General features: G+C 34.2%; 7 protein-coding genes across 7 annotated transcripts; 3 read left to right on the top strand and 4 right to left on the bottom strand.

Moving 5' to 3' along the window:
- Window positions 1-81: 81 nt before the first annotated feature.
- On the bottom strand, window positions 82-636 carry NDAI0B05350 (uncharacterized protein; the record flags this gene model as incomplete). The annotated part of the gene is made up of 1 exon (XM_003668763.1): window positions 82-636. One exon carries the CDS (start codon window positions 634-636, stop codon window positions 82-84), a length of 555 nt encoding a protein of 184 aa, XP_003668811.1.
- A 586-nt stretch (window positions 637-1222) lies between these two features.
- Window positions 1223-1774, bottom strand: LSM1 (Lsm1p; the record flags this gene model as incomplete). The annotated part of the gene is made up of 1 exon (XM_003668762.1): window positions 1223-1774. One exon carries the CDS (start codon window positions 1772-1774, stop codon window positions 1223-1225), a length of 552 nt encoding a protein of 183 aa, XP_003668810.1.
- Window positions 1775-2270: 496 nt separating this feature from the next.
- Window positions 2271-2663, top strand: FMP46 (putative redox protein; the record flags this gene model as incomplete). Its single annotated transcript, XM_003668761.1, has 1 exon — window positions 2271-2663. One exon carries the CDS (start codon window positions 2271-2273, stop codon window positions 2661-2663), a length of 393 nt encoding a protein of 130 aa, XP_003668809.1.
- A 519-nt stretch (window positions 2664-3182) lies between these two features.
- TFC4 (transcription factor TFIIIC subunit TFC4) lies at window positions 3183-6299 on the bottom strand (the record flags this gene model as incomplete). Its single annotated transcript, XM_003668760.1, has 1 exon — window positions 3183-6299. The coding sequence occupies one exon, from the start codon at window positions 6297-6299 to the stop codon at window positions 3183-3185; it is 3117 nt and encodes a 1038-aa protein (XP_003668808.1).
- A 354-nt stretch (window positions 6300-6653) lies between these two features.
- Window positions 6654-7739, top strand: UFD1 (polyubiquitin-binding protein UFD1; the record flags this gene model as incomplete). The annotated part of the gene is made up of 1 exon (XM_003668759.1): window positions 6654-7739. The coding sequence occupies one exon, from the start codon at window positions 6654-6656 to the stop codon at window positions 7737-7739; it is 1086 nt and encodes a 361-aa protein (XP_003668807.1).
- Window positions 7740-7879: 140 nt separating this feature from the next.
- Window positions 7880-11587, bottom strand: NDAI0B05300 (uncharacterized protein; the record flags this gene model as incomplete). Its single annotated transcript, XM_003668758.1, has 1 exon — window positions 7880-11587. The coding sequence occupies one exon, from the start codon at window positions 11585-11587 to the stop codon at window positions 7880-7882; it is 3708 nt and encodes a 1235-aa protein (XP_003668806.1).
- Window positions 11588-13227: 1640 nt separating this feature from the next.
- NAP1 (histone chaperone NAP1) lies at window positions 13228-14532 on the top strand (the record flags this gene model as incomplete). The annotated part of the gene is made up of 1 exon (XM_003668757.1): window positions 13228-14532. One exon carries the CDS (start codon window positions 13228-13230, stop codon window positions 14530-14532), a length of 1305 nt encoding a protein of 434 aa, XP_003668805.1.
- Between the last annotated feature and the right edge of the window lie 567 nt (window positions 14533-15099).

Here is a 15099-nt window from a genome sequence, read left to right as displayed (position 1 = left end):
AGTAAATGAAAAGATTATTATAGAATTCACAATATCTACATTATTATATGGGTTTTTTACTATCATGCAAAAAAACAACCCTCATTGTTTTTGACCACCTGCTTTCAATTCATCGACAGTTTTCTTAAGAAGCAGGGTATACATTCTTTGAGATTCTCTTTGAATCTTTGATGGGAAATCAATATCTTTGAACTTACCTAATCCATCTTGATCTTCCACGGTAACTTCCATGAATCTATATGGACCGACAATCGTTAGAGGAATTACTAATTCAGCATCTTCACCTATAGACATCTTAGCACCATCTTGACCATATTCACAAAAGACTTCATATTGAGTCAAATCAGCTTCAGAAAGGACAGTAACATCGCTCTCTTCACCTTCCAGGACGTATGTTTTGATTTTGAAATTTTTTTTAACAGTCTTGATGTTCAAGAACCCATATTGTTTACTTTCAAAATCATGACCAAAGACATCTTGAATTTCATTGGTTTCTGTCGTAAGATCAGTTAATAATTCTGGACGAGTAGTGTATGAGATTCCGGAACCGATCAAAAATCTTAAAATATCTTTTTCTAAGTCTTCATCAGCAGCAATTCTAGCCTTCTTTGGAGTATGAGCTTTAAAAACAGTCATTGGATGATAATTCTTTATTGTCCTAGTTATTCAATTACACAGTGACGGTAATCAATTCCTGTTCAATTATGAAGTATTAAAACGTCTCATCTGTTCTTGCAATACTTCTAAATGACGTTATTGAATAAAAAATTTGCATACTGTGCAAAATATGAGGGTTACCCGGTAATAGTTCAGAAATTTGTCACTAAAATCAGTCAATTACCTATCGAACACTACCATAAGTACTATTGAATAAAGAAGGAAGTGCCTTTAGTCAAGTGATGCTTCACAGTTGTAAGTTACGAATCTATATCTGTATCAAGACTAGTAGCAGTCACCAACTTACCATTTATGTAGTATAAATTACAACAACAACCCTTATTATAACGCGTTACCTATCTAATTTACCTAAACTGGCGTATAGTCTACTTATTCTGAAATGAATAATAACAACTCCGGGGTCGTATCACAGAATATGATCTGGGTTTTTTATAGACACATTTGAATTGTGAAAAAAATAATTCATTTTCTTTATGTTACATTATATTTTTATCTTTCTTTCGTTTATAAACCTACAAACATTCGGAGAGCGCCCAAATTTCCTTTAATAAAGATCCGATTTATGGAAATCATAAATTAGACCGAAACGAGCATATTCTTTACCCTTCTTAGTTTCTGATTTGAATTTCTTCTCGTCATTGTTCTTCTTAATCTTAGAAGCATCCTTAAATGATATACGTTCCATTAATTCCAATGGTTGATCTTCTTTATCTATATCCACTTCACCCAACATAACTACGTTTTCACCACGAATCATAAAAATACCCAACTCTTGTTCCGCATATTTATTTTCCTCGCTTAAATATATTCTTTCCACACAATGTTGTAGTATCAAATTTGCATATTGATCAAATGTTCTTAAGACACCGAATAATAGTCTACCATCACGTAAAAGGACAAAGATTTTACGATCAACAGAGCTCACTATAGCTGCAGTAGTGGTAAAATTGTATTGGTCTAGATATAAATCTGCTTCTCCCTCTGAAAGTTTCTTATGAGCTTTCTTGGACTGTTTGGATTGTTGCTTCGATTGTTGTTGTTGCTGCTGCTGTTGTTGCGGTTCTTTGACCTCCTGAGAAACAGCGGATGCAGACATGTTACTTCTCTTGAAGGTACGTAATTCTTTGAGTGGAGTTGTTTAACTATCTGCAACTTCCTTTCTATGAATTGAATACTTGTTTAGTTTCACCTTTCTCTCCATCTTGTCGTCATATTATTTTTTCTCTAGGGTGAGCTCTTTCCAATTTCATATTGAAACTACATAATCTTTTGGAAAACCAGAGGAACGGGCCGACTGGCAGCGCAGCGTTGTCAAATTTCAGGAAGCTAGACATTTAAACCCTAGCCAGCCCTACTTTGAACATTTATGCATTGTCCTAATTTGTGGCCGCTTAGGTCTGGTTTTAGGGGACCAATTATAACATCTCGAGGTATCAAACGATGCACCTCTTTGGAGACCTCCACAATTCGATACATTCCATTTGATATGTTTCAGTTGAAGATTGATTCTTAACACTTGTTCCATACTCTACATCATTGAAACAATTGAACTGCTCAAAAATATATAATATATCATTGTCAGATCTCTATATATGTCTCTGTTCAAAAGTTTACAAAAAAGTCCAAGAACAATCTCACTGTTTTGTGACAATTTCGAGCTAAATAAATCATGCTCCACAATCCTCCAGTTTTTGAAAGGAGAAACATCTAATAACTTCAACCTAGAGTTAGTTTCCACGTTCCCTACATTGGATCAATTGAAATATACGTATAAGATCAATCCGATCATCATGAATACACAAATCCCAAATCTACATCGAATAATGAAATTAGAATCTTTTGATCCAGTATTTGGTTCTAATCTACAAAAATGTGCCAGAGAAGGAAGATGGAACCCGAAGGTTTCCCTTTGGGTAGATTGGGAAAGAAAATGTATAGGTAATGACCTGAAAAGCATCCAAGAATTGTTAAAGTTGAAAGGTTGAGGAAATCAAACTAATATCTATATATCGTTTATAACTCAATATATATTTCAGGGGTCTCTAGTTAGTTACCAATGGAGTTTTTGAAACGATTATGGGTGAGATTTTCCTTAATTTTATAGTGTCTGTATACAGGCGTTCCGTAACTACGGGCAATGAAACTACTAAAAAAGTCATTACTATTTATTATACATAGTACAATTGTGAATACTAAATTCTGTGAGCATTTTCAAAATTAAATACAATATATAGGAATTGCTACATAAAAAAAACATTTTTGGGCTACATTTGGCTCTAGCTTTCATCAAATAAAGTCTGAGTGCCATAGGAGTTCACCTTGTATATTTTGTCCCAACATGTCTCATCATACGCCGTCATTTAGTGTTTATGCAAAAATAATTCAATGTCTATACATATAGGCTGTGGTGGAACACTTAATGTAAATTAAACAGTGTAAAATTCTACTGAATGATCTTTTCTTTGAATAAAACTGTTAGTTAACCATAAATCCTACCAACAAAATTATATCGTTAAATAGTCCCTCATTAGAGAGTTTGCTAGTTCAATATTCCCACTTTCTTGATAAATAATAATCGAGTTATAAGCCGCATGTCTCTTTAATTTCTCTTCAGAATAATTGTTAAGAACTTTGTCGTAGTAGGTAATAGCAATGGAAACTAACCCAATTAAGTGAAAGGCTCGCCCAATATTATAATCAGCTTCCTGTTTCTCCAATTCTGTATATTTCGTCGACCTTATATCATGATATCTGAATAAATATCTTAGCCCATGTAATATTTGAAAATGCCTGTGAGCTGTTAATCTTTGCATAGAACGATGTAAATGAGATAAACCCATCAATAAGTTAACCATTGGATCATCAGGTATTTCATCTTCTAACCAGCTTAGATATTGTAATGATGAAACAAACCCTCTACTGGAATATAACAACACTGCATAAATATAATACAAGTACAGTGAACTTTTCTTTTCAGGATTCGTTACGGCAGTATTGGTAATAGATGCTTGTCCGTTCACATGTGTATCGTATCTTAAACTATCAAATGCTTTTAATTGTCTTAAAAAGAATTTCTGTTGGACGGTAGAACTAACGATGTTTAGCGAAGTTCTTCCCTTACATAAACAATAGCAGAATATTTGGAACACCTTCCTATTAAATTGGAATTGATTCAATAGACCTCTTAAATGTTCAGTGATAGTTTCTTCATCTTGATTTTTATCTTGTAAAATTATAGCTAGTTTGATAAACTTCATCATCTTCACTCTTTCTGGATCTTGGTTGAAAACATTCACATCCTGCGCTGTTTCAATTACACTTATCGCATCTTCAATACTTTGATACCTCGCGATGGTCAATGCTAATTTCATAAACAATTCAAACCACTGATCGTAAGTTAACCCCCTTAACTCTGTAGTGGAGGTCAAGATAACTCTTTCATCCAATAATGGGAACTCATCTGATAAAACGTCACCTTCAGATAATTTTGATAATCTTTCGATCTTATAGTCGACGACAGTATTTAAATTTTTAGTTCTTCGTATGATACCAACAAATTTTTTGGAACGACTCTTCATGAAGAAGTTCTTCACACTGGAAAAGACATCAACTAAATCAAACACCGTGTCAATCCATGCAGTAATTGCACTTGGATCTTCTTGTTCTAGTCCAAGATTCAACGCATCCAATCTCTTATACTTTTTTAAAACTTTAGAAACAATTTTCCTTTCTCTATCGATTCTTTCCCTCTCTGCATCTTGCGGCGTCTTCTTCTTCTTATAACTTGCCTTTCTGTATAGACTATCTTCTAACAAAGGTTTGCTTGTCGTCCCATCATCAGATACTTCTTCAATAGGTTTATTCATTGAACCAATATATTCATCTTCTTGTTCTTTCCTTAGATCTTTGGCTCGGGCCAATAATTCCTTAAACATATCTGTGTTTCCTAATTGGTACGTGATTTCAGCTAACATTAATATATTCTCAACATTTGTTCCATCCATTTCAACAACTGTTTCATAATAATCCTTTGCTAATGCATACTGTTCTGTTTCCTTATAACACCTTCCTAAAGGTTCATAAAGTTCGATTGATTGATAATCTTCCACATTTAATAGCGGTAAGAAAAAATCAATAGCTTCTTGATATTTTTCCATTTTAGTTAACGCCAATGCGACTTCAAAATATAAATCAGCAATCTCTTCAAAATCCTCATCATACAGATATTGAAAATGTGTCATAGCTTCTAGATAGTGCTCATTTTCCAATCTTAAGAGACCAAGTCTAACTCTAATATCAATCGGAAGAAAATATTTTTTGTCCTTCTCCATCTGAGGTAGGGCATCGAATCGGCCATTTTTAAATCTTCTATCATCAAATTCAGAATCGTCAGTAACATCGTCCCAAAAGATTTGATTCTCACGACGTTCAATCCATCTTGCGCATTTCTTGATAGTATTAATCCCTGATGATCCACCTATTGGCAATTTTAAATATAACTCTGTCATGATATTTAACGATGACCAGTCAAACGGTAAACATTTATGTTTCGAATTAAGCTTTTTCCAATTAACACCAGGATATAATTGCATGTCTTCATTATCTTTCAAAAACGCCATATCTTCGTCTCCATCTTCTTCTTCCTCCTCTTCGTCACTATTGTCATCTACTTTCTCATCTTCACCCTCTTCATCAGAGGATTCAATTGCATTTTCTGAAGCTTCTACTATGGCCTCTCTTCTTGCAACGTTTGCCTCGAATATTTTTATATACAAATCAATCGCATCTTCAATTCTATCATAATCCACATATAATACGGCCAATTCACGAAGAATATTACTATTGAATGGGTTATGACTATATAATTTCTGGAAACCTTCCAGCGCTCTACCAATTTGTCCAATTTTCTTGTAAAGTAAAGATCTACGGTAAAGACTTTCCCATTCCTCATGATTTAATGCACATACTCTAGAAAAACAATAAATAGCTTGTCTTATGTGGTCTAAATCTGCAGATAATATGGCAACCACTTTCCAAAATTCCCAATCAGTGGAGTTAATATGGGCGGCTAAAAACCATGAGTTACAGCAATCATTAAGACGGCCTTGCAGTTGATAAATTTCACCCAAGGTTTCATAAGCAGCAAAGTTTCTTGCATCTTTCTTAATAACTTCATTATAAAGTCGTTCAGCCACTTGTAAATCACTACGAACAAATGCTTCATTAGCTTCTGATAGAAGTTGAGCAACTTCTGGGTCAAGAACTCTCTCCTTCAACATCTTAGCAAGACCCCCTTTTCGTTTCGATTTTTTACCATTCTTATTCTTGTTTTTAACTTTGAAATTATTTGCCTCTCTAATGGCATCCATGAAATTTTGTTCATCATCTTCAGAAATCTCTTCATTATCAGAAAATTCAGCTAGTAAAGATTCGTTCCCCATTGATTCTTCATCAGTTAATAACCCGTCTCCATTATCATTCATATCATTATCGCTATCATTAATTAATAATCGAAGATCATCGACATCACCGTATAAGGATTCTTCTTCATGTTCATGGTCATCAGTTAGGCGAATGTCAATATTACTCTCGTTCTCGGCATTCTGACTAGTGGCAATCATGGCTCCCGGTATATAATGGCTCAAAATTGTTAACTTTGGACCCTTATTAAAATGGATCTTGTTACAGAACCTAGTTTTTTATTTAAAGGGTTCTCTATCCAACCATTCATTTGAAGGTTCCATGTTTCTCGATTGATCTTATTTCATATTCCAGGTATCCTTCCTTATTAAATTTCGGAACTTGAAGCCTCCGAGCGCTTGATGGGAGAAATGAGCAAAAGAATATAATAAGGTCAACTGTATATGTATGGTCTAGTTTAAGATAAAGGTGGGAGTGGGAAAGGAGTTAAAGACGTGACCAAACAGTTTACTCACAAGACAGCTAAGCACTACCATAGTAAGCAAAAATAAGAAATGTTCTCAGGATTTTCATCATTTGGCGGCCCAGGAGGATTCGTAAACCTCCCCCAAACTTTTGAAGAATATTTCAGATGCTACCCAATAGTTATGATGAACGACAGAATAAGGAAAGATGACGCTAACTACGGTGGTAAGATTTTCCTACCACCTAGTGCATTGAACAAATTATCAATGTTAAATATTAGATATCCGATGCTTTTTCAATTAACAGCCAGTGAAAGCGGTAAAATGACACATGGTGGTGTTTTGGAATTTACTGCGGAAGAAGGTAGAGTATATTTACCGCAATGGATGATGCAAACTTTGAATGTGCAACCAGGTTCATTATTGAAAATTGATTCAACTGATGTGCCTTTAGGTCAATTCGTTAAAATTGAACCACAATCTACTGATTTCTTGGATATTTCGGATCCAAAAGCTGTGTTAGAAAACGTATTGAGAAATTTCTCTACTTTAACAGTGGATGATATCATTGAAATTAGTTATAACAATAAGATTTATGGGATAAAAGTATTGGAAGTTAAACCAGAATCTAGTTCAAGAAGTATCTGTGTCATTGAGACGGATCTTGTAACTGATTTCGCACCTCCAGTGGGATATGTTGAACCTGATTATAAAGCTTTGCAACAAAAGGAGGAAGAAGAACGAAAGAAACAAAAAGAGAACCGTAAGTTCGATCCATCAACAGTGGGCCAAGGTTCCATGTCTACGAGAATTAATTATGTTAATATATTAGATGATGCGAATAAACAGAAGACGAATTTTATTGGAACGGGACAGAATATATCTGGTAAACCTATAAAGGAAGATACTGATAAGAATGGTATTGATGTTGAAAACTTAAAAATATCACTGGAAAGTGAGCCAGTAAGATTAGATCTTCCTGATGGCCAGTTATTCTTTGGGTTCCCAATTGTTCTTCCCAGGAAGGATGATAAAGAGGGAGAATCTATAGAAAAGGCGACCTTTAAAGGTGAAGGTAAGTCATTAAGGAAGACAGTAAAGAGGAAAACGAACAAGGATCATGCAACTACAAAATCAAAGTCTCCAAGAAGCCCTGAAGTGATTGAAATTGACTGATAACTATGAGTATTACGCGGAATGTGTGTCAAACAAAGTATAGAATACCTTAATGAATTTATCTTAATGCATTAATTACGGAGAATATTATAAAATCATGTTGTAAGTAAGAATATGACGTATTTATATATATAATTTTATTAACGATTATCATTTTGATATGCCTTTGATTTCCGACTAAATATCATCTTTAAAGCTAATGGTAAATCTTCTTCATCAGAACTTTCATCTTCATCATTATAGTAACTTGGATTTGCCTCTCCCAAGGTTTTCTTCCTGGAAAGTCCGCTCAATACCTCGCTACCTCCTGTTGTCATTATGGATCCAATGGAAAAAGATCTGTCTCTAAAATCTTTCGGAAGTGACTTCTGTTTATCACCAACCTTATTGGATGCGATTCTTGCCAAATTGATTCTTGTGGTATTATTCAAATGAGGTTGGTATGGAATGACCCCTTCAGACCTATTTGAGCTAGCAGATGATGTCAAACTTCCATCCTCTTCTTCGGAGATTGTAGATGTTACATCTCCAAATGGACTTGGAGATAAACTACTTTTTTTATTACTAGACGTCACATTAATAAAAGCATCAAATCCAGTGACTGCTTCTGCTGCCCAGTCTTCATATAACGGACGTGAAAGGAATCCATATTTGAATTCATTCACACCAACCAAGAGCTTTGTTAATCTTAGTAATTCCTCCATATATTCAACAATTTCTTCTGTAGCAGAACTAGAAGCATTCCAACTTAAAAATTTCTCCTCTAGAAGATGCTCTTGTGTAGTCATCTTTATGGCTTCGTTGTAACCTTTAGTTCTTAATGTTAAACCTTCGACCGAATTCATTGGTGAAATATCATCTGAATCACTATAATCACTATCCTCTTTAGATTCATCTTTCCTTTTTGATTTTTCGTTATTTAACGCTAAGAGTTCTGTACGATAACGATTTTTAATGACCATTCGTACTTTATTAATCATCCTTCTATGAGTTATTTTGGCACTTGGAAGAAATTGAGGTAATGGTGTTTTGTTGACGAAGGCTTCCTGGATAGCCCTCATTAGGCAAACCATACTAGCCACAAAATGTCTTCTGTATGGATAAACGATATCATTTAGTTCTTCAATTATAGCACTTCCATAAAGATTTCTTAAAACAGCTACGTTATCCATTCTTTCAATTATTTGCTTCTGTAAAAATATTACTTGCGTGAATATATTTTCCAATTCTGTAAATTCTCCTTTCAATCTTGGTTCTTGTCTTGTCATCCCATTATACACTGTAGCCCTATTCAATGCTGCCTTGGCACTTGAGGAAACTTTGGATGATTGTTTTAATTTTTCATCAGTCATGCATGTAGTCAATGGTTCGCCTTCTAATCCAGATGCGTATAATAACTCCATTTCAGCAATGCATTTACAAGTAAAGGCGATCTCTGCATTTAATTCATCACGAGCTTTAACTGGAAAGAAAAATACTTGGACAATCAGGGCAATACCACCACCGTAACCAACTGCAAGACACCTTTTAGCAAAATTTACTAAAATGCCGCCTGGAACAGAAGACGGTATAATGGATGCAATCATAACAATGTAGATACTAATAATATAGATGATGGCAGCCTTCAAATAGGGGGATCCGATGAGAAAGTAAAACCCTGGGACAGCACCAAATACGGTGATTACAGTTTCTAAATATGGATTAGTTTGATGGATTCCAGCCACATATGAAAGGTAACCCCATGCAGCACCAAGTATACAACCAACAGCACGTAAGAAGAAGACCCAAAACGTTTCCCCTACTGATGTTTCCACACATAATATGCAAACGAAACCTATCCATGGCCCACGATAATCTATATACCAGTGACGAGTTTTAGGAATAAACATGGGGAAGGAAGCCATCATTAATGCAATTGCGACTTGGAAACCAAATCTAAAGTGAGCTTTATATCTGTGGCAAGAATGATCGATCCACATGAACAGGTCGATTATTGTATAATTCTTTCTTAAGAATGTATCTTCATCATTATTTTTATTACTATTAATATTCGTAGTAGTATTATTGTTAGCTTTTGTCGGTATTCGTCTGTTTGGATTCACTATAGGTAATCCTACTGTAGAACGTCTAGTTTGATTAATATTTTGTTTCTGAGATTCTAGTACTTCTTCTTCTTCATTACTTGGTCTCCGGGCTACCATTTCATTATCATTTGTGTAAAGGTTAGCATTTAAACCTTCATTTTCTGTTATACCATTAAGTGATCCGAAAAGCCATTGCTTTATGGAGCTAAAATTCGTCAAGAATGTGAACCATATTGTCTTGCCTCTAAGCCAACCTTTATTTTCTTTTTCCAATCTAAATTGATGAATTTCATTTACTGATTCCATCATGGATAATAAAGAATTTACTGTTTGTTTGAAATTCATTAGAAAAGATGAAAGTAAGAAAATTTCATCATTTGGAGCTAGTGTATCAAATTTCTTCATATACTCTTTGAAACTTAAGTCAAACAATTTCATTGCGTCTTTTAGTGAATCATAATTTTCTTGCAAGTTGATGTTTTTAGGGAAGTCCTCTTTTCTTTCATACTGAACGAAATCTGGAAAAGCAGTTGATTTATTAACTTTCTTAAAGTCCACATCATAATCATACGCAATTAGCAATTTCATTATATAAAGGTTTTGACTCATCGATCTATGTAATTCATATATCGGTATTTTTAAATTTTCTAATATTTCAGATAATTTTTGAGCGTTGGCAAATGTGATTTCCTTATGGATTGTATCTGCATTCCCCATATCATTTTGATGTTTCCCTAAGAGAATAAATTCTAATTGTCCTGCATTAACTAAACCATTGATATGAATAGTTAATTTTTGAAAATTTTCTAATATTGGCTTTAATTCGGTTGGTGGTACGTAGGAATATGAGATTTCATAAATACATTCTTTTAAAACTAATCCACAATCGTTAACCTTTTTCTCAATGGTAGTCTTCGCCTTCAGTAATTTTGACAATGTTGTTGGAGGTTTTGTATAGATTGAATTTTCCAAAGAAATGAAAAAACTAACTGAATCATCTATTGCTCTGTGTAATTCATTGAACGTGTCAACTGCGGCATTACCCAGATAACTACTACCAAACTCTGGGAATAAAGTTAAAGTCCAAAATAATGACATGGCTATGCCAAGGTAAAATGGAGTACTGAATGTGTTTGCAATTACGCCAGCTGATTCAGTTAAAGATGCCATGAATCCAAAATGAACTACCAAGAAAAGGGGGAATACAATTGCAAAATTTAAATGGTTTACTGACCTCATCCAACCGTGAAAGAAAAGCATAAATGTTTCCAACATGGCGAGAATACCCAATGCAGATCTATATCTAGTAAAATTCATTGAATATTGTTCTACTTCCGTTAATTTATTCCATGAATCACCCATACATTGATGTGCCAGGACTCTCCCAAATATGGCATAAGCTAAACCAAAAATTAATCCAGTAGTACAATTAATGGCAGCCTTGAAAGTAGCACCTACTCTTCTTCCAGGTTGTACGATGACAGAGATAAGGGGTAACATGGCAGGTTCCGTACCTAGTTGTGCTCTAACTTTTGGAATCAGACAAAATATGAATGCAATTGTGGTATTTACCGTTGCTTTAATAATTCTTTGTGTTAATATTCGATCACATGGGAAATAGTATTGGAATCTGTTATATAAGTAAACTAGCATATATTTGAGTTTTTCTTGAGTGCCTTCAGAATCATTTGTGCTACCACTCTTGTCTGTATTTTTACTAGTACTTGACTTGCTAGTATTATTATTGTTGTTATTGGTTGTCATAGTTTAAAATGCATCGGGTTTCTTAGTAAAAATTTGATCTTTCTGTTGTTCTTGCTGTAGGGGTTAGCTTTAAGGATGAAAACGACTGATTTAGCATGTACACAAACAAAAAGTTTATACCACTGATGCAGTTTTCTTTTGAATGCAATTCAAAATTGGGAAATGATAAAACAAATTAACATTTAGCTAAGTGATTATACCCAGTTGACATTGAAGGTGTAATTAAGGGATTGATGAAAAAACCAAGATATAATTAATAAAAAAAAACGGAGTTAAATTCGGCAAGTTGGAATTCCATAATCATTCTTTTGTGAAAAATAAGCGGCGCAACCTCCGCGCCTAGTCAGCGCGCCAAAACAAAACAAAACAAAAAAAAGGGTTCCTCACTGAAAAAGAATTTGGGGTAATGGAAGAAAAGTAATGCAGATCGTAAAGATAGAGAGATACAGTCGTGATAATAGTCTCTGTTAAGCACCCACGAAGAGAACCAACATGAATTGAATAGAATCATCAATTAGTTCAAAAACGAAAAGTAAAGAAGTTTCAATGAAAAATAGAAGTAGCCAATAGAGTATCCTGAAAATAATTTGTGCCTCGTTGTAAACTTTTGTTAGCTTTAATGTATGTAACTTGAATTGTTTAGTCACATCGGTATATTTCTTAGTACCTTCAATAACCAAAATTGTAGGAGATAACATATTGTCTGAAAACTTTCCAGTATATTTTTGTCCCTGTATGACAAAGATTCCGTTTCCATTTACTCTTAACAGAGTGTTTGGTTATCTGTTTACAATTTTTAGCAAAATGCTTTTTAACTATAGATAATATGGAAAGATCTTGATTGTAAGTTGAGATCTTAACCTAAAATTACCTCTACTTGGTATCTTTCACTTTGAATTGTGTTCCTTGGATGTTGCTTTTATCTTACTATACTCCAACTTTTCTATTATATGAGCAGTTTTTATCAAATGGAACAAGAAACTGATTCAAATCTAGTTTCCACAATGGATACAGATTTTTTTACGTACGTATATAGAATAATATTGGGCGGCTATTATATTTTTCCCCATCAAAAGACGATTGATGTTACGTAACGTCGTTAATAATACCCTCAATTGGCCTAGCGGGTAGTTTTATTACCCTCTCTCTCTGGCACCGCGAGCGCCGTTCTCCTTTTCAAATTTTTTTTCACACGAAAGAAGAAAAAGCTTTCTCTTGCTTTTCTCCTCTGCCCCTCCACGTGGGTTACCCGTCCGTCTACCCATCCACCCAGCTCAGTCTGTCTGCTGTTCGGAATTTTTTCCTTTGAGGGAGTTTTTTTTTCTTTTTAGTTAAAAAAGCTCAAAACCGGTGAAAATTTCACACCACCGCGGTACCTATATGCGGTGCTTTCTTAGTCATATTATAATGCTGAAATATCGAGCTCGCTATTAGTGAAAAAAACAAAAAATTGATGATGAGTTGGCTCGTAAATAACTTTGTTTAGTACGTATATTCTAATATCAAGTAAATACGAACTTACTTACGTACGTGCCGATTAATTTTAGAAAACAGGGCATTACGAAAAGATATATATTCCAAAATATCCAAAGAAGTAATTGCAAAGGATAATAGGAAAGAAGAAAAGAAACAACCGAAAGATGTCTGCTCCTATTAAAACGAATCCAAAATCATCAATGAAAATTGATAATGCACCAACTCCACATAACACGCCAGCTAGTGTCCTTGGTACTAGTTATTTGAAGAACGGTAACCCTGTCAAGCATCAAAAGACTATTGATGAAGATGCAGAAGCTGAAGCTACCGCGAAATCACTATTAGCTAATGAACCATTATTGTTACAATCTATTCAAGATAAATTGGGTACTTTGATAGGTCAAGATTCTGGATATGTAGAGAATTTACCAATGGTTGTGAAGGAAAGAATGTTTGCCTTGAAGAAATTACAAAATGATTTGTTTCAAATGGAAAAGGATTTCCAAATTGAAATGTTTGAATTGGAAAATAAATATTTGAATAAATATAAACCTTTGTTTGAACGTCGTTCTAATATTATCTCTGGTGTGGAACAACCTTCTAAAGAGGAAATTTCTAAAGGTAAAGAAATGATCCTAGAAGAAAATGAAGATTTTGTAAATGAAGAAGAAGAAGAAGAAGGGGAAGAAAAGAAGGAAAATCAAAATATTAAAGGTATACCATCATTTTGGTTGACAGCATTGGAGAATTTACCAAATGTAAGTGATAAGATTACGGAACGTGATGCAGCTGTGTTAGAATATTTACTTGATATCAGCATGGAATATTTGACTGAAGGTAAACCAGGTTTCAAGTTAATTTTCAAATTTAGTAAAGAGAACCCATTTTTCACTGATAAAGAATTGGTTAAGACGTATTATTATCAAAATGAATTAGGATATTCAGGTGATTTTATATACGATCATGCAGAAGGTCAAGAAATTAATTGGAAAGATAGTGAATCCAATGTTACTGTGAATGTTGAAACCAGAAAGCAAAGAAATAAAGTTACTAAACAAGTTCGTACCATTGAAAAACTTACACCAACGGAATCATTTTTCAATTTCTTTGACCCACCAAAGATGCCAGAACATGATCATGCTGAAGGTGAAGAATGTAATCATGATCACGATCATGGAAATGATGAATACGATGCTGATGATGATGAATTGGATAACTTAGAAGACCGTTTAGGATTGGATTATTTAATAGGTGAACAACTTAAGGATAAATTGATTCCAAGAGCAATTGATTGGTTTACAGGCGCAGCGTTAGAATTCGAATATGCAGAAGAAGAGGAAGAGGAAGAAGAAGAAGATGATGACGAGGATGATGATGATGACGACGAAGATGCTGATGAAGATGAAGAAGATGATTTTGCTAACACAGCTAATAAGTCTGAACAAGCACCAGAATGTAAGCAATCATGATTAATATATATAGAGCATCTATAAGTACAGCATTCTTCCATAAAAATAGTATGTATTTTGCGTAGTTAAGTCCATTTAAATTTTCTATATTTAATAATCATTTTGTGTCTTGAGTTTAGTCTTTTTTGATGTCTTTAACCTGTTAAATAACGTAATGGCGAAATGATCAGATAGTCGCTTTATTCATATTCTCAATTTTGTTAATGGTTAGGGTAAATAAAAATCTTATCTTCTTCCTCGTCAGAGAAGAGTAGGTTAATACCATAAAACCCTTTCACCAAATATGTAAGTAAATACTGAGTGTAGGTCAAAAATATATTTTTTGACGGGAAATTGCTATTAACTCCTGGTGTGGTGTTTGGGTTAGATATCCATGTAAGGGATAGATTTTTCCCCTCAGAAGGTCCTGCAGCCCCTGATTTGGCAAGAGATGTTTCCCTGGAAGGAATTCACGGCGAGAAAGAAAAATGTGCAGATAAGAACAACATTCATGCCACATAGAGAGATAGGCGGACTATTACGTAGGATGGGAATAGGAATGGGGATGAGAGATAGATTGATAGATGG

Source organism: Naumovozyma dairenensis, chromosome 2 (genome assembly GCF_000227115.2).
Source record: "Naumovozyma dairenensis CBS 421 chromosome 2, complete genome".
Lineage (NCBI taxonomy): Eukaryota > Fungi > Ascomycota > Saccharomycetes > Saccharomycetales > Saccharomycetaceae > Naumovozyma > Naumovozyma dairenensis.
This window is presented reverse-complemented; position numbering and strand designations above follow the sequence as displayed.